Source organism: Leptonychotes weddellii, chromosome 5 (assembly GCF_054177405.1).
Source record: "Leptonychotes weddellii isolate Sample4059 chromosome 5, ASM5417740v2, whole genome shotgun sequence".
Lineage (NCBI taxonomy): Eukaryota > Metazoa > Chordata > Mammalia > Carnivora > Phocidae > Leptonychotes > Leptonychotes weddellii.
In genome coordinates this window covers 367,960-387,727 of record NC_138373.1, presented here as the reverse complement: position 1 = coordinate 387,727, position 19,768 = coordinate 367,960, and the positions used below count along the sequence as shown (strand labels likewise).

The window sequence follows — 19,768 nt, the reverse complement described above, 5'->3', positions numbered from 1 at the left end:
GGAGGGATGCTGAGGAGCAGGAAGCACAGCAGAGTGGGGGGTGGGGAGGCCCGATGCGGGGGCAGGGAGGGGGAGGACGGGAGGGGAGGGGGACAGGCCGGGTGCAGGGGTGGGGAGTGGGGGGTGGGGGTGGGTCGGCGCGGCGCGGGGGCGGGCGGAGGGCGGCGCCGCTGCAGTGCGGGACCCACTCGCCGGCCGTCCCCGCGTCCCCGCCGCGTGCCCGCGCAGCCGCTTCGGGCTTCGGGCGTGGCGCATCCAGGTACGCCGGGCTGGGATGGGGTCTGCGTCGGGATCCCTGGCCTGCGCGGGTGAGGGGCTGAGCTCGGCCGGCCTGGAGGCCCCGGGAAATGTGGGCCCTTGGGGAGCCCCCGCCCCCTTGACCGAACCTGGGCCCGCGGCGCAGTCGTGGAGAGGCGTGGAGGGTCCGGAGGCGCCGGGGCCTGGGGAAGGGATGCAGGGGCCAAGGACATGGGGCCTGGGGAAGGGACGCGGGGGCTGGGGGCGCGGGGCCGGAAGAGGGGGCTGGGGGCGCAGAGGCCGGGGGCAGGGGACGCAAGGACTAGGGGCGCGGGCCCTGGGGAGGGGGCGCAGGGACCGCGGGCACGGGGCCTGGGGAGGGGGCGCGGCCTTGGGGCCTTCCTGGCAGCTGAGAACCCGGGTCTGGGTCCCAGCGGTGGGGCGGCTGCGTGGCTCCCAGTTCCTGAGCCCGCATTGTGACTTAGCCCGGAGCACTGAGCTGAGCTGAGAATGCCGGGCTGAGAATGTGCGGCCCTGCCATTGTTCTCCATGTAACATCCTTCCAGAAGGCCCCTCAGCTGGGATTCAACTGTTTGCCTTGTTTTCTTTCTGTTCCTGCCAAGCAGGCTACCCCAACCCTGTAACAGCACTCTCCATATACCTGGTTCACACAATTGTCCCTAAAAAGGGAGGAGGGATGGTGGCAAGTGAGACCACGTAAGTGCTGGGCTGGCCACTCAGGCCCTGGGGGCCCCCACTCTCCACCTTCAGATTTCTCAGGGAGGAGGGTTTGCTCAGCCATGTACAAGTCTGTTTGATCCTCCTCCATGCCCGCAAAGATCTGTAAGGTAAGGCTTTGCGGCTGTCATGTTAACGGCTCATCCAGCCCCTCAGAAGGAAAGGCCTGTGACCATGGACCCTGAGACCTTGTCCCATCAGTCACAGGATGGGACTACAATGACACATTTTGGGGGCCTGTGGGGTGCCGCCCCAGGCTTTCTTCCCCAGCAACCCGTGATGTGCATTTCCCCCACCAGGCAGCCAGAAGCGGGGTCATCATGGCATCCCCGTCGTCCTACCAGGCGGAGGAGGACGAGAGTCTGAAGGGGTGTGAGCTCTACGTTCAGAAGCATGGCGTTCAGCAGGTCCTCAAGGACTGCATTGTGCACCTGTGCATCTCCAAGCCCGACAGGCCCATGAAGTTCCTGCGGGAGCACTTCGAGAAGCTGGAGAAGGTCAGTGACGACCACCCCCTGCTTTCCCCTGGGGCACACCTGTTCCCCGGGTCATGCTGGCTCTTGCAGGGAGTGTGGGGAGAACAGTCCTCCGCCGGGCCTGACCGTGCCTCACCCGTTCCAGGACTCCTGGTCCCGGCCACAGAGCCCCACTGGTGCGGGCTCTACCACTTGCAGAGCTTGGGGAAGAGCTGACTGTGAAGATAGCTTCTGGGGCCCGCTGACAGTTTTCAACTCAGGGGACAGAGATGGGGACCGGGTGTAGTTACAGGTGCCACTGGCGTTTGGGATGGAAGAACATAGCTGTGATAGGCATGTGATGTAGGGCATTTGAGACCAGATTCCACGGTGGTAATCTGCGCCTCTGGGAGGAGGTGGGCATAGGCAGAGGAGAACGCCCCTCAGACTCGTGCAGTGTGGGGAAACACATGTCCATCCACACCTCTCTTCTGAGGGGACCCCCCACAACTCATTCCTCTGTGAATGATGCCCCTCACCCCTTCCTGGTTCATCGGTGGGAGGACAGGCTCAGAGCAGGAGGGGTCCCTGAGCCCCTTGGCAACCTGTCCCTCCATGGTGGGCTCCTTCCTTCCTCCCTCTGGCTCCTGACCCTGAACACTCCCTGGGCGGCACCTTAGGCTCCTCTTCTGGGCCCCTTGCTCACAACTTCACTGTTCCTGTCCTGGTCTCAGGGGTGAATGGAACCCCAGGTCAGGCTCAGATCTGAGTCCCTCTGAGTCCCCGCCCATCAGTGTTTCACTTTCAGTGGGGGCCTCCTGTGGACACAGAGCTCCAACCCAAAGGGGTGAATTTCTTTCCTTTAAAACAATCTATTAAAAAAACATTTTCAAGTATGAGTGCATGGCTTTTAAAGAAAGTTTGGGAAGTTCAGAGATAGAAGGGGTCACAGTCATATGTGGTCTCCTCCGTGCACTTTTCATTTGCTCCGCATTCTTCACAGACCTCACTCAGGTGGGTGCGCGGTGCTGGGTTGAGTAGACATGCTGATATTTCCTCAACGTTTCCCTTGCGATTGGATAGTTGAGTTGTTTCCAGCTTTGTTTAATGTTAAAAATAATGCCACGCTAACACATTCACATGTAGACTTTTTTCCTGTGTGTGGCATTGTCTTCAGACACGGGATTACTGAAACTCCGAATGGCAATACCGGGTGAAAGTGATCTCGTTTGCGTCCTTGTACATTCCCACCGCGGGGTTTGGTTGTTGGTTTGCCCACACTAGCCAGCTTTGGCTGTTTTAATTTGGAAAGCTGTTTTTTTTCAGAGGATGGATGAAGATGGTCATGTAGCCTTCATCTGTTTTCCTTTGGTTACGTTTGAGGCCACGGTTGAGGAGAGGCGTTCTGTAGGGGACTTGTGGGATGGGCTGTTTCCTGCGTGTTGGGAGAATCAGGCAGGGGACAGTCCATCCTCTCCCGTCTCAAACCCTCACTCTGTCAGGGCCCCAGTTACTTCCCGTGGTTTGCTCACAAGTGATGCCATCCAGGTGACGTGTCTCGGGGGTGGTCCTGATGGGGGTGGCTGGAGCCGGGGAACCCACTCGACAGCTGAGGCAGCAGAGTGAGACCCAAGTAGAGGTACTCAACCAGGGACATTTTGCCCCCAGGGGACCTGTGGCAATGGCTGCAGACAGTTAGTCGAGCATCTAGGGTTAATGGAGCGGAGCAACATGGCCAGCTCGGACCATTCATTTTGGTGGGGTGTTCAGGGCTTGCTGGTGGAGTGAGGAAAGAGGCAGCAAGCGTAACTGCTGGGGCTTGGTCTGGACCCCTGAGTGAATGGGGAGAGTAGGAGCAGATGGGCGGGGAGGGGGCCCTGCAGGCTGCGAGTCCACACAAGCGTCTGGTGGTTTGCCGTCAGCCTTTGGTGTTCCCTGGCTCGTAGGACCTTGGTCCTGACCTCTGCCTTCATCCTCACGTGGCCTCCTTCCTTAACAGGAGGCTGCGTCACATTGCGTTAGGACCACCCCAGTGACCTCATTATAACTTGATTACGTTGGCAAAGACTGTCACCAATAAGCTCAGAGTCTGAGGTCCTGAGGTTGGGAACCCAACACGTGAACTTTCAGGGGACACAACTCAACCGCAAACAGCCACTTTCTCAGGGGCGGGTAGGGCGGCTTTAGTTAGGCCTACCCACGACGGCAATCCAGTGGTGAGTAGGAAAGCAGGTTATAAGACTTGGCTGTGGGGGCGCGCCTGGGTGGCTCAGTCGGTAAAGCGTCTGCCTTTGGCTCAGGTCATGATCCCAGGGTCCTGGAATCGAGTCCCACGTCGGGCTCCCTGCTCCGCGGGAAGTCTGCTTCTCCCTCTGCCTGCTGCTCCCCACTCGTGCTCTCTCCTCTCTCTCTCTCTCAAATAAATACATAAAATCTTAAAAAAAAAAAAAAAAAAAAGCCTTGGCCGTAGGGTATAGTTCCATTCTTGTGAGAGGCCTCGCCAGCCGCGGAGTATCTGTCCGCGCAGGAGTGCTCTGAAGTGGATGGCGGGCGCTGAGAGAAGCATGCGCCCAGCGGCAAGACTACGGATTATCCCTGTAACAGACAGATCTGAGCCCCCCAGAATATAAAGCCCCTGAAAGCCACGGGCATCCGGGCCACGCTGGCTTGCCCCGCGAGCTGCCGTGGAGTGTTTGTAATAGGGGAGCAGGAGGGCTCTTTGGCTCGGGGTGTGGCGGAGCCCTAGGTCTTGGGCCCCAGGAGCCTGTGGTCCAGGGGAGGGCAGAGTCCCAGGCAGCACCCCTGCCCCCCCATGAGGCTGGCCTGAGTGGACAGGAAGCCTGGGGAGGGAGACTTCTCATCATGTGTGACAAGCAGGAAGCATGTGTGTGGGGCCCCCGATAAAGCCCCGGGAGGGTGTCGCTGGGCCGGCACAGACCAGCGGGGATGGCCCAGCTCTCGGGGTGCTGTCCGGGCAGGCCAAGCCCAGCCGCCAGCCCTCAGGCCTCGGTGAGTGCAGTTTAAGAAGGTCGTTGTTCTCAGGTCCAGTCGTGAGGGGGTAGAATAGTCCTTACCCACTGGCCAAGCACAGCCCGAAGCTTCTCCATGGTGGGATCTTGCAGAAGCTCGTGGAGCGGTAGAATCATTGGTCCTTGTAGGGATGCTTTAGAGGCTGTAAGGAAAGCGCCCGGCCTCCTCCATCCACGTACCCACCTGCGTTTCTCTGGGACCCTCTTCAGCACGCACACGCGTGGGGATGTGGGTGGGGTGGCACATGTGCATTTTTAGTTTGACTTTTCTTCCTAGTATCTTTTGTGTAAAATCTGTACAGCATAAAATTTACCATTTTGGCCATTTTAAAGTGTCTGTTTTGGTGACATCCAGCGCACCCTATTCTGTGTTCTCCTCAGTAGCATTTTTATGGTGTCTGTGGCCATGAAACCATGTGATGTGGCAGTTTTTACTTTATTTGTATTGTTTTGTATTTGATGGTTTTCAGTTTTTTTGTTTTCTTCAGAAAAGACCTTTATGCCCAGGAAATGATTTGAAGAAGACAGAGCGTGCACGCAGTCGGGGTGCGCGCGCTGGGGTCAGAGTGTGGCTTGTTTTCATAGCTCTAGAACCACTTTACTCCCAAGGATGGAATGAGTTTATGGTTCCCCTGACACGCGTGAACAGTGCTGTTTTCCCAACTCCGCGTCAACGTCAGCTTCTCTACAGTTGTTCTTGTGCTAATTGGCGGATATGGACACCTCCCTGCCGAGCTGGGTGCTCCTTCCCTCCTGGTGGCCTGGCGCCTTCCCTGGACACTGGCTCCGTGGGGTCACACGAGGGTCTGGGCTAAGGCTTTGGTCTTTAGTAAAGATGGAAGTTACGTTGTGTGTCAATATTGGAACGAGCAGACACATCTGGGAAGAGAGAACCGGGACCACTCCTCCCGTTAAAGTTCTTCTTTGAATTTCAATACCCTGAACGTGTGCTCTGTGGTGTGCAACTGCGTGGGTTCTGACGGAGGTGTCCAGTTGTCTACCTGCCACCGTCCCCGAGATCCAGATCTGTTGAGGTGCCATCCCCTCCCTCCTGCCCTTGCTGGCCAGACCGTCCTGCCCCCCTATCCCCTGGCAACCGCTGAAGTGTCTGCAGCTCAGCATCTTCCAGAATGTGCCACCAGTGGAGGCCTCCAGCAGGTAGCCTTTGAGTCCGGCTTCTGTCACTTCCGAGGGCACCCGAAATTCGTGCTGGTTTTGTGCGTGTCACGAGCCTTGTTTTGCTGAGTCCATGGATCACAGTCTGCTCATCCTTTGGCCAGTTGAGGGACATCTGGATCACTTCCAGTTTTTGGCAATGACAAAGCCGCTGTAGGCATGTATTTGTCTTACAGATTTCTGTGTGAATGTAGATTTTTATTTAACTTGAGAAAGTATCTGGGTCGTATGGTAAGCACATGTTTGACTTGGTAACAAAGTGCCCAGCTACACCGTCTTGCATTCCAACCAGCTGTGGTTCTTGGCCCTAAGATTGCCAGCACTCGATACTGTTAGCTTTCGAAAATTTGAGCCATTCTGATGGGTACTTGCTGGCCCTTCCGCTGGGTTTCTTCCTCGTTTCCATATGACTGATGACACGGAGCATCTTTTCATGCACTTACTTGCCATTGGCACATCTCCTTGATGAGGTGCCTGCTGAGGTCTTTTGTCCGTGTTTCTTTTTTTTTTTTTTTTAAAGATTTTATTTATTTATTTATTTGAGAGAGAGAGAGAGAAACAGCATGAGAGGGGATAGGGTCAGAGGGAGAAGCAGGCCTCCCGCCGAGCCGGGAGCCCGATGTGGGACTCGATCCCAGGACCCTGGGATCATGACCTGAGCCGAAGGCAGTCGCTTAACCAACTGAGCCACCCAGGCGCCCCTTGTCTGTGTTTCTTACTAGGCTCTTCTTTACCGTTGGGCTCGGAAGTGCTTTATGTATTCAACTCGTACCCTCACGTACGCAGATGTGAGTCCTGGGTAGTCCTTGCTTTTCAAACACCTTCTTCCAGTCCATCCAGGGTCTTCTGCTCATTTGCTCGCTACTGTCTTTCACAGAGCAAAAGTTTCCCCTTTTGAAGGCGGGTTTATCAATGCATATATTTATTAATGAATTGTGTTTTGTATGGAAGTTTGTATGGAGGGGTTCTGCACTGACTTTGGGTGCTCCTCTGTCGTTCATCAGTTGGCTGTATGTGCCTGGGGGCACCTCTCGGTCTGGCTCACTCTGTTTTCATGCGTTGCTCTTCTTCAAAATTGTTTCCTCTACTCTGGTTCCTTTGCCTTTCTGGGTATATTTTAGTGATCTCGCTGACATGGACCAAAAAATCCTCTTGGAATGTTGAGTGGGCTTACACTGAACACATAAATTAGTTTGAGGAGAATGGAGAACAATCTTGAATCTTCCAGTTCATGAACACAGAGTAGCTCTTCATTTACCTAGGTCTGTGGTTTCTCCTGTCTATGAGAGAGACTTTTATTTTCAGGGACGCCTGGGTGGCTCAGTCCGTTCAGCATTTGCCTTCAGCTCAGGTTGTGGTCTCAAGGGTCTCAGGATCATGGGATTGAGCCCCGTGTTGAGCCCCACGTTGAGCCGCGCATTGCGCTCCACAGTCAACAGGGAGTCTGCTTCTCCTTTTCCCTCTGCATCCCCACCCCCACTCATGCGTGCCCTCTCTCTCTTTATCTCTCTCAAATAAATAAATAAAATTTTTAAGAAAAACAGAGAAACTTTTATTTTCAATATACAGATCCTTTATATGTTTTGGTCAATTTGCTCCTATTTCATTTTTATTGTATTTTCAGCAGTACTCCTTTGTAATTGATAGGCTTTACTTTTGTTTTTTGAAGATTTATGTATTTATTTGAAAGAGAATGCACATGTGGCAGTGGGGGAGGGCAGAGGGAGAGGAAGAATCTCAGGCAGACTCCTCACTGAGCACGGGGCTTGATGAGGGGCTTGATCCTGAGACCCTGAGATCATGCCTGAGCCGAAACCAAGAGTCGGTCACTTAACCAGTCGACTCTGCTACCCAGGCGCCCCGATAGGGTTTGCTTTTTTAGAGCAGTTTTAGGTTCACAGAAAAATTGAGCACAAAGTACAGAGTTCCCACGTCCCCCTCCCCAGCCCAAGCCCCTCCCCGTGCACACGGCTCCCCTGTTTAGTAACGCTGCACCTGCTGAGTGCTTGTCACACCTGGTGAGAGACGCCATCGTCAGCTGAGGCCCAGAGTTTACATCAGGGTCACTCCTTGGGCCCACAGTTCTGCCTTCTCCAGAATCCCACAGTACGGAGGCTTCGCAGACTGGCTTCTGTCACTTAGGAACTGCGCCCAGGGACGCTCCGGGCGGGGCCTGCTTCCCTTCGGACATCTCCCTCCTCTTCAGGCAGAGAGGATCAGAAACTTCCAAAATGGGGATTTCTTATTTTTCTTACATTTGTTTTTATTTCCAGAATGATTTTAAAAACTTACATCAGTAATAGAAAATAACCTTTACGGAGAAACTCCTTGCCGATAGAACTCTAAACTGCTTTCCCCCTTTTTCATGCGTGTTTGTGTGCATCACACTTTATGTGCACTTGTGAGTTAGGTGTGAACTCAGTTTCGTGCCCTTGCCCTCCCTGCCCACCAAGCAGCACAGGTGTGGTCACGTGGAAGATGCTTCTGCAGACCGGGAATAGAAGGCCTGCCATTGGCACCGTGTCCGGGCGCTCTCAGGGACACAGCCATGTGGACCCGTGCAGACCCAGGATCTGTGAGAAGAACCGCAAGCCCGAAGCCGAAGGAAGGGCTGCCGCTTCTCCGACTGGTGGAACGCCACACGGTGCCGCTGGGTCAAGTGAATGTCAAATGGTTAAAGCAGTTTTCAAAAGAAGGTTTACAGCTTTCAGAAATTGCCGAACAATAAAAAGAAAGGTTGATTCCACGAAATCTGGGGAAATTAAGAAAGTACAGAAAAGGATAAGGAAACAAAGATGCTTTGTTGTCAGATCTCTTGAGGGAGACTTTCAGCGTCTGATGTGTTTCCTTGGAGGTGTGTTTTCCCCCTGCTGCTGATCCTCCCACACACGTCGTAAAGTTTGTAACCTACTGTATGTAATTACCAAGGATAGACGACTCTTCCAGAGCAGTTCAGGTCTACAGAGGAATCGAGCAGAACGTGCAGGGCTGTCCTTGCCCCCATGCCCCGCCTGCCCCTGTGATTACCTTCCTGCACCTTCGTGCCTCCTGCAGCTGATGAGCATCGCCGCGCGCTCGCTGTCACTAACTGAAGTCCACGGCCTGCCTCAGGCACAGTCTCTGGGTTTGCACGGTTGTGTGACGACATGTATCCAATTACGATATTACACAAATCCACCACGCTCCACCCTGTCTCCCCTCCCCAGCCCCCGGCACCCACCCACCGTTTACCATCCCCGCAGTCCTGCCTTTTCGGGAACGCCCCACGGCTGGAATCCCAGTCCGGAGCCGGCTCAGGATCACGCGTGTCGGGTTCCTCCATGGCTTCAGAGCTCACTCCTTTGTAGCACTCGAGTCACCGTCCACTGTCTGCACGGCCCACGGCGTGTGCGTCCATGCCCGACTCCAGGGCACCCTGGTCACTTCCCAGTTTGGGCAGCTGTGGATAAAGCTGCCGTAAACATCCGTACACAGGTGTCACGGGGACCTGCGTTCTCACGTCCTGGGGGTAAATGCCGAGGAGCACGTCCTCTGGACTGCACGGCAAGAGCGTGGCTGGTTTTGTAAGAAACCACAGGCGCCTCCTGACGTGGCCGCGCCATTCCCCGCTGCTCCGAGGGGCCCCGCTGCTCCGAGGGGCCCCGCTGCTCCGCGTCCCGCCAGCATCTGGTGCTGACCGTGTTCTGGCCCGCGGCCGTTCCATCGCGGGGGTGGGGGGGTGGGCAGTGGCGTCTCCTCGCTGTTTTCCTCTGCGTGTCCCCGAGGACGCGTGATGTGGAGCATCTTCCCGAGTGGGTGTTCGCTGTGGGCGGATGCTCCGTGTTGGGTGTCTGTTTTCCTGTTGTTGAGTTTGAGAGGCTTTTTTTGTATATTTTGGACTGGAGTCCTTTATTGGATTTGTGTTTTGTGGATATTTTCTCCTAGTCTGTGGCCTGAGTTTTCATTATATATGATTTGATTTCTGCTTTTGGTTTTTTATTTTATTTTTTATTTATTTATTTTTAAAGATTTTATTTATTTATTGGACAGAGAGAGAGACAGCGAGAGAGGGAACACAAGCAGGGGGAGCGGGAGAGGGAGAAGCAGGCTTCCCGCAGAGCAAGGAGTCCGATGAGGGGCTCGATCCCAGGACCCCAGGATCATGACCTGAGCCAAAGGCAGACGCTTAATGACTGAGCCACCCAGGCGCCCTGGATTAAAAATTTTTAAACATTGCAGAGAACATTCTAGTACCGATATCTCTTTGACACCTGTCATTGCTTTGCTAGGATGTATTTTAAGAAAGAGAGTTATGGGGCTCGGATGGACACATTGATTTGTGAAGCTGGCTGTGCTGCAGAAAGGGTTTATTCATTCACCTGTTTATTCCACAGATACCTATCGAACCCCTGCCGCAGGCCTGGTGCATTCCGGGTGCTGGGTCGTGATACTGAGCACAGGAGTTTCCAGCTGTGCCCCCCTGGGCATGTGCCCAGCTGCACGAGACAGTAGGCCCTACTCTGCTCTGGTCACTACTGAGTTCTGCTCTTTCTGGGTCCCGTCAGTGTGTGATCAGGCAACATACGAGATCCAGGAAAGGTGTGTGTAAGTCAGGGTTTTACAATCACATACACAGTGGGACATGTTATTAAAAGGATCCCCAGATGAGTTTAAATCGTTTTTTCACTCAAAAACTATATTCTTTGATTATAATCTAATAGAGTTACTTTATTATCACTAATTAAGAAGTAACCAGAAAAAAGGAGGCAGCCAGCCTCCCCATACACTTGGAAACCAATAACGAGCTTTTGCATAATTTATTGAAGAAGACTGTCATAGTAAAAATCTACGTAAAAAGTGAAAAATCATGAAATATCTAAACTGAGTGACAAAGCTTCCCGTAGTTGCAGCAGAATCGGTCCTTGGAGGGAAAATCACCGCTTCGCCAGAAAGTAAGATCAGGAATTCCTGAGCAGAGCACATCACCGCGGATTGGGCGGCTGCAGGCAGCAAGAACTGATTGCCCCACAGCTCGGAGCCCAGAGCCCGAGGCCAAGACTTCAGTGGGGCGCTTCCTCCTGTGTCCTAGCCTGTCGCCTCCAGTCCTTCACTTGCAGACACATCACCCAGCCTTTGCCTCTGTCTTCATGGCGAGGTCTGCCCTGCGGGCCGTGTGTCCAGAACTCATTTTTACCTGACAGCGTCTGCAAAGGTCCCATTTCCAAATAGAGCCACCCTCGGGAGGGGGCCTATCGAACCCGCTGTGCGTGTGGCCTGGGAAGTCGGAAATTGAGTGACAGAGCCAGACTAAGCAAACGCAGGCAGAGAATAGTGAAGATCTGGCAGAAGGTAATGAAACAGAGATCAGAGATGGTAGCAGATGGTAAACGCAGAGGTGACTCTGACGATGAATAAAATAGGCATCTGGGAAGGCGGCCTTGCAAAGAGATGGCGCACAGGTTGGGGAGAGGGCGCTTCCTGAACAGGGTGCCTGGGGAGGTGCGGAGGCTGAGCTCACAGGGGCCCACAGGTGCCCCTGGTTCCACTCGGCTCATCTGGGCAGGCTCAGAAGGCCTCTCCTCCAGGAAGCCCTCCCTGACTTCCCCCCGCCCCGCCCAGCCCTGTACCTAGTCCTCTGTGGCTCATGCTGTTATATTGCCCTGACTTTTCACCTGTCTTTCCTGTTAGATGGAAATCTTCATGACAGAACTATGCCTTTTTCTCTGTAGCAGTCTCTGGGTGAGGTACTCAACAAGTGATTGAAACTGCACGTTTCTCTCCTCACCCTGCCACTGAAGGTCGAGTTCCCCTGGACATGGCCCTCATCCTCTCCTGGCCTCATAGACGGGGATGACGGCCCTGGGCCTGCCTTCTGCTCTGAGAGGCTGCAGCCCCGGGAGAGAGGCTTGTGGTCGGCCCGGGGCTGGCACCATGGACCCCTGCCCTGGACACCACAGATCTCCGATACCACGGCGCCCACTCGGTTGGACGGGACAGGGGTTGAGGGACTGTCTCCCTGGGGGGAGCCCTAGAAATGCTGACCGTGGGCAGCCACTGGGAGTCTGGCCACCGCCCGGGACACGGCCTCCCCTCCTCTGGGGTATTCAGGGCCTGTGCGCGGGGTCAGGCTGACTTGGCTAACCGCCCCAGCTGTGTCCTCAGCCAGCACGCCTGGGGTTGGGGCGTGGAGGGAGGGATTCTGCCAGTCCCGGGTCCCAGGCATGTGGGCTTCTCTCAGGAGCAGAAACTCAGGTCCAGAGAATCTCCCGTCATCCCACCCCTCCCTGGCCTAGAATTTTCTCTTCTCAGGCTGCAAGTCTGCCTTTCACCTCTCGTGCTGGAAAAACATGGTCAGAAGTAGATTGTGACCGTCATTCACGATCCAGGGAGCACTTGGCCCCGGGGGCAGAACAGGGACAGTCCCTGGAGCTGCGTTAGGCGTTTCTGGTGCAGATTCTGGCTGCAGAGCTTTCTGGAAATGCTGTTCCCACACTGCTGTTGTGAAGACTCCTCTGACCCCGTGCCCTTGACCATCCTGCAGCCCAGACAGCTCATCAGCGTGAGAACAGGAGACAGGAAGGGGGCTCCGGAAAATTAGAGGTTTTCCTGGAATCCCGAGGGGGAGGGGAGGGGATGCCATCCCGTTTCCGCCCGACACCTCCCCAAGTGGCCTCAGATCTCCTGGATCCTGCCCAGTTAGGCCCTTTGCTGGCAACCATGGAAAATGGCCCGAGGCAGGACAGCGATGCCCACGGTCCCAAGAAAGCCAGGTGCCCAGCGCTCTTCCTTTCCCTCTGTGTGTAACACAGCCACTGTGCGGGTCTGCAGCTGGGCACCTTTCCCAGCGGTCCCAGTGCTGGCCAGGACATGACGGGGCTTCCTTGCGGGTCTCAGTTCCTCTGCTCTGAACCCCTCGGGTGGGCGTCCTGTAACCCTGCCCTTCCCACTGGAAACCCTCTCGCTGCACCCAGGCCTCCCAAGGGGGCTGCTGAGACGGCACCCCCAAGCCTGGGCTCTGGAGGGCATGTCGCGGGCCAGGGCCCAACATCAGCCCCCAGCCTCTGAGCGCTGTGGTCACGACAGCCTATGTAACTCAAGGACATGGGGCTCAAACCCCCTCCTGACTCCGTTCATTCACCCTTCCTTTCCAGCCAGTGCCCTGAGGTGCCATGTCTTGTGAGTGGGGAGGGTCATGGCTGAGCGTGTAGTGGGTTCTGGCGGCCCATCGTGTTGAAGCAGCGTGGGGAGAACTCCGGGACTTAGAGACGAATGGTGGATGGAAGGCTTCTTGCTGGAGGTGGCATCGACGTGTTCACCAGGGACACCGCTTGGGGGGTGGGCAGTAAGGTGGAGGAAGCCCTGTGTCCCTCTTTCTGCTCTCCCTTGGCCGGGTAGCTCTGGCTCCAGGTTGGGTACTTGCCTCTGGGGGTTGTCTGTGTGGGACCCCTGGAGCTGAGCATCTGTGTGTCCGCGCTGGGCCTGAGACCCCAGTGCTGTGCCGGCCATTCCCCAGTCTGGGTCTCATTGTTTTCTCAAAGTCAGTGTGTCCAAACCCAGCGCACATCAACCACATGAAAAACGCCCAAACCTGGGAAAACAGCAAGGATGTGGGGCACGTTCGGGCACAGCTGCTGTGGGAAACGGCTTGGCAGGCAGCTCAGCAAACCGTGCGGTTCTGGGCGAGCAAGGATGGGAGCTGAGGAGGGGCGAGGGAGGGCGCCCCGAGGGGAGGGGGCTCTGCACTCACTGTGGTATTTGGGGGGTGGGGGCGAGTCCTGAGACGTGGGAAGCGCGTTCTGGGCTGGGAGGAGCCCGTGCTGGCTGGGGGACACATGCAGGCAGGCTGTGGCCATGGCACCCTCGAGGGGACGCATGTCATGCCCGAGACTGGAGGCCATGAGGGCCTTCGAATGTGTCTGATGTTTTCCAGGGCCGACACCATGCCTGCGCTCGCAGTGAGGGCGGGCAGAAACCCTCCTAGCAGGCGCTCTGTGGGGCTGGGTGGGTGGGAAGACATGGACTTGGAGGTGCCCTTGAAGCTGGGGGTCTGCCGGGCACGGAGGGAGGAGGGTTGGGCAGGGCCCCTCGGCTGCACCCGCAGGTGGACAGACCACGCCAGCTGCTGTTCTCAGACCTCCCTCTGTCTTCTCCCACAGGAAGAAAACAGACAGATTCTGACACAGCAGAAGTCAGACTCACATGATGAGGAGGTCTCCCCGACCCCACCGAACCCTGTGGTGAAAGCCCGCCGCCGCCGAGGGGGCGTGAGTGCCGAGGTGTACACGGAGGAGGATGCCGTGTCCTACGTGAGGAAGGTGGGCCCCCCCGGCCCTCACTCCTGGGGTCCCTGCTCCCGGCTACTCTCCCTTCTGCTCCGAGAGGGGCTGCGGTGGTGGGAACGTCATCGTCACAGTCACTGCCCGCAGGCTCGCAGGGTGTGGAGAGGAGATCCTGTGGCCCCCGTCCTCCTGGAGACTGGAGGCTGGCCTCAGAGCTGCCCAGTGGGAATCCCCCCCTCCACGTTGCTGTTCCTCGGCGTCCTGCCCTCGGCTTCGGCGCCCAGCCTGCCACTGCGTCGTGATGCCCTCTGCCCACGCGCATCGGTGTGCAGCCCGGCCTCCTGCCTGCCCTTGGATGCGGGCTTGTCATTTCCATCTTGTGTGTTTATATTCTTATACCCTCGCTTTTACTTTTTTTCTTGGTATTTTTAGTTTTTGATCTCTTAACAAAGTTAATTAGGCGCACTACGCATAGCCTACGGTTTCCTGTGTGTGTGAGTCCGGGTGGCTGGGACGCTCATTCTCTCACGGTCTGGAGGCCGGGCGTCCGAGAGCAGGTGCCGGTGGGCGGGTTCCTGGTGGGAGTCCCGCCGCCCCCGTGTCCTCAGGTGTCGAGGAGAGTGGGAGAGCGGGCTCTCGGGGGTCTGCTCCTCTGGGGCGCTGATCCCGCCAGGGCCCGCCTGCAGACGCCACACGCTGGGGGGTAGGGTTTTGGGGACAGTCTGTCTGTGCACCACTTTGTGCTGCTGTGCAGGGTTCAGGGGCGTCGAGCACACTCGTGCTGCCAAGCTGTTGTCCCCTATCTGTCTGCAGGACCCTCGAGGACCCTCGCAAGTCTGACTTTCACTGGCTTCCCCTGCAGGTCATCCCGAAGGACTATAAGACCATGACGGCTTTGGCCAAAGCCATCTCCAAAAATGTGCTGTTTGCCCACCTGGACGACAACGAGAGAAGGTAGGAACCTGGGAGGGGATGGGGCCGGGATCGACACCCCCTCCCCGGCCTTGCTGGCCGCCGGTCGCAGGGGGTGCGCGTGTGCCCAGGTCAGGATCTGAGGCTTCCATGTGCCCTTGTCATCCGCAGACACCCATGAGCCTGCTGCCAAGTCACGTGGCCCCGGCGGGCACCAGGAATGACTGCAGGGTGGGGTCTTTCCAGGGGGGCACCCAACATCGGTGAGGGCCTCGGGGGCCATGCGTTGGGAATGGAGATCCTACGAACAATTGGGAAAATCGGACTCCTGGAGAAAATCCCTGGGACTGTTCTGGGGCGGTGCTTGTGGATTTATGCGTGTACGCTAATTCCGTGTCACAGCGTGGGATCACATCCTCCACAGCTTGTCCCGCTCACGAGGTTGTGAACGTCCATCTGTCAGGAAGGGTTTGTAGTATCTGCTTCTGTAGAGTTGCTTTAAAACCCTTCCTTCCCTCCCAGGGCTGCTTGCGTTTTCTCAACGACCATGGCCGTCCTGTGCGCTCACCTTTGGTACTTGTTTGTTTCTTCCTTCAAGTTAAATTCCTTGATGTGGATGAAAGGGTGTATAGGGTTTTAGTTTTTCTCTCTTTTCTCTCACTTTTGGCGAGTTATGTTTCCTGGCTAGATAACTGAGCACGTTTTGATGACTGTGCTCTGCAGAACTCAAACGACACGCAAATCCACGGAACAAGAAGAGAAAGTGCCCCCTGCAGCCTCGTTCTGTGACACCGGCGGGCCCTTTCACCTGAGCGTCCCGGGATGGTGCGCGTGTGCAGAGCTCTGCCCTGTGCGGTGGCTCCGGGTCTGTCCGCCCCCCGCTTTGCCAGCGTTGCCAGGAGGCTTATGGTTTCTGGACCGTGCAGTGTCTACGCAGGATGGGCCCCACTGCAGAGTAGCTGCACCAGAGAGACGCAGGGGGCGGTCTCGACAGGTGTGATGCGCCTCCGAGGGCCACTGGCGACATCGCACGTGTGGGTCCCCTGGGAAGGCTGCAGGCACGTCCAGAGGCCTGGCGCTCTGGGGCCTCACCCACGGCTGGGGCGCTTCTGGAGCCTCCATGGCGGAGTGTGGCTGGAGCCACGTTCCAGGAGGTGCCCACCCCATGGAAGCACACAGGGGCACGACAGGCAGGGAGGGGAGGCCAGTTCTCTGTGTGGGCCCCCCTGTAGCGCCCGCATCCCAGGAGGGTCTTGCCATGCAGAGACGCTCAGGATTCACCCTCAGGAGGCCCTAAATGCAGTGTCGGGTCCTTGCAGGAGGGGGGCACAGGGAGGTTGCTCAGAAGAGGAGAAGCCCTGTGACCACAGAGGCAGAGACGGAGCAAGGTGACCTCGGGCCAGAGGCCACCAGCCACTCCTAGAGGCGAGAGTGGCTGGAGGGGTCCTTCCCTGGAGCCTCTGAGGGCATGGGGCCCTCTTGCACCTCGATTTCCACCTGCTGGTGCTGATTCTGGACTTCTGGGCTCCAGAACTGGGAGACCACACGCTTCCACTGTTCTCAGCCCTCCTAATGGAGGTGTCCACCTGGCAGTTAGGGTCTCTGTCACCACGTGGGCCCAGATGACTCAAGAGTTGTATCTTTATTAACTTGAATGTAAACATCAAAAACTCAGTCCAAATTTAGACCTGGTTTTTGACTAGGTGGTACATTCACATGGATCGAAAGTCAAAAGGTGCCAGGGGTCCAGAGTGAAAGGTGAGCTGTATGGAGGTGGCCCCAGGACCCTGGCTTGTCCCTGGGTCCCTCTGCAGTTCCCTTTCTGTGGACAGACTCCCCACTCTCAGGCAGGAGGTCAGATACTCCCCGCAGTGGCCACACAGACCTCTGTCCGTTCTTCACCGGGTTTCGGTCATCAGGGAACGGATGGCTGCGGACTATGCCTGGGTCCATTGGGTCCTGCTAACTCGCACTTCGGTGCCTGCTTGGGGGAGGAGGTGCTCCTCCAGTAGACAAGAGGACACGGCCGCCCGGGCGGCGCAGGGTGGACTTTGATCTCGGAGCCAGCCTGGAATATGTACCTGTACACGGCAGATCTGGGTTTGTTCCTGCTGGCCGGCAGGTGGGTTGCTCACCTGGGTCAGGCCCAGCCTTGAGTGCAGGGAGGGAGTTCTGGGGCACAGTGATTTGGGCCTCAGTCTCCCAAAAGCTGGCTACTCACTTGGAAGACGAGTTTTGTTCTCTGGGCCTCCGTCGCCTGGTTTGGTCTGCATTAAGCTCTTCCAGGGACGGCCATGGGAGCAGAACTCGGCGTGAGCATGTAGGCTCATTATTCTTATTTATGGCGATGGTCCCCGTGAACTTCTTCATGCTCACGTACTCCCAGATGCAAGCGCAGCACCAGCCTGCTCCAGACACCGTGCCTTGCTGGTGTTCCAGGGCACAGAATCTCAGGACGCTCCCGGGACTCATATCCCCAAGGCTTCCCTTGCTGTTGCTGGAGCCACAGGGCAGGCTAACCAAGCATCGTAACCACGGCATCATCAGGCTCAGCAGCCGTGCCCTTCTTCAGAGCCTGAGTTCTGATGGACGCGGCCCAGGTCAGCCGAGCGAGTGAGAGGCTCCTCGGGCCGTGGTCTGGAGTCGTCCTGTGTCGCTGCCTCAGATGTGTGTGGGCCACAACCGCGGGCCTGGCCCGGCCACAGGAAGACTGGGAACGGGCTCCCGCGAGGTTGAGGTTCTGCCTCGTCAGCAGCACCCACCCGTCCTCCCGTGTGCGGCTTGCGGCCCTGCCTGTTGTGGCAGGCCGCCTTCCTGTTTAAGGGTGGGGGGTCTCCCACTGTGGGGGTGCGCCACCACGCGTTTGTCCACTTACTGGTCAAGGGACACTTGGGCTGCTCCCGCCTTTTGGTGGTCGTGCCAAACATTCCCGTGAACACGGTGTCGGGGCCTTTGGGGTGCACGCCCAGGAGTGGCCTTCGGGGCACTCATCCCTCCGCATGTGACTTTCTGAGGAGCCACCAGACTCTGCTTCCCCTCCAGCCCCACTGAGCTTCGAGCCTCCCCTTCCGTGGGGCCCACGTACCCCCTCCGTGGCAGCCGTGTTCGAGCCACGTCCTTCACATCCTTTCCTGGCCCCGCCCCGGCTCCCAGCGCCGGCTGGTGTAAGGCCGGTGTGGCCTGAAGGCCAGTTGATCTGAGCACTATCTCTGGCCGTCCCAGCTGCGTGTGTCCAGGAAATGTTTGTGCTGGGGTCCTGGGCTCTTGGCCCCAGGTTTCCAGAATCACATGGTTCCCACCTCCTCGGACTTTTCTGGATCCAGGAGCCAGGTGGACGAGAAGTGCAGGAAGCAGATGCTCGGATTGAAAATTCCTCTTGGTGAGGCTGGCTTGGGAAGAGGGCTTTCATGTGGGGGGTTTGCTGCAGGAAAACTCACTTTCCATATTGAAACCCTGAGGGGATCCTTTTTCTGGCTATGGCCTTTAAAGAAACAGGCGGATGGTTCAGGAAGTGGGCTCCGGAGGGAGCGGGCCTGAGACAATGTCTCTTGACCTTTCACTTGATGTCCCCTGCACGGCATCCAAATTCTTTGCTTTTTCCAATTTACTAGAAGCTGGGCCCAACAGCCCGAGCTGTGGTTTGGGGCACATTCTTTCCAGGTTCACAGAGCGCCTGGCACGCCCCAACTCAGAGCTGCCTCCCGCGTGGGTGGAGGAAACAACACTCCTCTGCGAGCAAATCCACTTGTGGGGTGTGTGCCTTTGTGCTCAAAGCCCCTCCTGTTAAACTCAGATGTGAGACAGGTGACCCTGTGGTCACAGGCGGGGTGGTCTTGCCCTTGTCAGATTATGATGGCACCTCTCCTTCAGTTTGTGTGGTGGTGCTTCAGTGAGTCAAGAGGTGAGGGCTTTATTTAAGCTCCTTTGTTCAGAAGAAGGTAGTGCAACGTAGCTGTGGGGGGGGCCACTCACCGGCCACACTGCAGTGTTCTCTCTCCTAGGACGGCGGCACTCCCAGCTGGTGGTTACTGGAGGCTCTTCTGGCCTCTGTATGTAACAAGGTCTGTCTTCTGCCGGAGGCCATACCCCATGTCATAGCAGAGACAGGGTTCCAGCAGGAGTCCCTGGGGCTCCAAAGCCTGTGCTCGGCCTCCCCCACTCCTGTAACAACAGGTCACATGCACCTACAGGAGGAGGGAACACGGGAGAGCGGGTGATCCAGACTGGGTCGTCGGGGGGCCCCAGGTGTCCTGGGATAAACTGGGACTGCAGGGAGTGGGCTCTGGCTTGCTGGGTCTGGGGAGCAACAGGGAGGACCAGGAGACCCCTGAACACTTTGTGTCAGGCCAGAGATGCATTAAACATACAAACACATACATATCCGAACTGACACAGACACACCAGCATATGTGTACACATCCATGTATACACACACGTACACTCATACATACACACGGTGTATATACGTGCACACATTCACACGCATACTTGCCTGTCCACACAAATGCACACTCACACACACGCATGCTATAGAATTGAATGTGTGTTAAAATGTTTTTTGGAAGGAGACTTGAATCATGTCATTAAGTTGCGTAATGACATTCTTTGGGACTCAGTTTCCTCAAGTGTCAAATGAGAGTAATAAAACCTACTTTGAGGGTCACAGGGAAGGTGAAATGTAGTAATGTTTATGGGTGTATCATTATCCACATCCCTACCGTCCCCATCCCCATCATCATCACCATCATCACCACCATCACCCCCATCATCCCCATCCTCATCAAAACCATCATCATCCCCATCATCACCACCATCATTATGAACATCATCACCATCATCATTCTCATCCCCATCCTCATCAAAACCATCATCATCCACATCATCACCACCATCACCACCATCACCATCCCCATCCTCATCCTCATCCCCATCCTCATCAAAACCATCATCCCTATCATCACTG

General features: G+C 56.5%; 2 protein-coding genes across 12 annotated transcripts in view; one reads left to right on the top strand and one right to left on the bottom strand.

The window, feature by feature from the left end:
• Positions 1-19,768, bottom strand: part of SUN1 (Sad1 and UNC84 domain containing 1) — a 300,496-nt gene that overhangs the window by 87,891 nt on the left and 192,837 nt on the right. The window lies entirely within an intron of this gene.
• PRKAR1B (protein kinase cAMP-dependent type I regulatory subunit beta) overlaps positions 1-19,768 on the top strand; it is a 90,280-nt gene that overhangs the window by 13,269 nt on the left and 57,243 nt on the right. For 4 of the 6 annotated variants that reach the window (XM_081819210.1, XM_081819214.1, XM_081819211.1 and 1 more), the window contains 3 exons: positions 1,275-1,472; positions 13,771-13,929; positions 14,756-14,847. In XM_081819210.1, coding sequence (XP_081675336.1) covers positions 1,275-1,472; positions 13,771-13,929; positions 14,756-14,847 — 449 coding nt within the window. Of the gene's footprint in view, positions 1-148; positions 309-1,274; positions 1,473-13,770; positions 13,930-14,755; positions 14,848-19,768 lie in introns of those variants that run through there. The other 2 variants (XM_081819212.1, XM_081819215.1) reach the window with 2 other exon arrangements.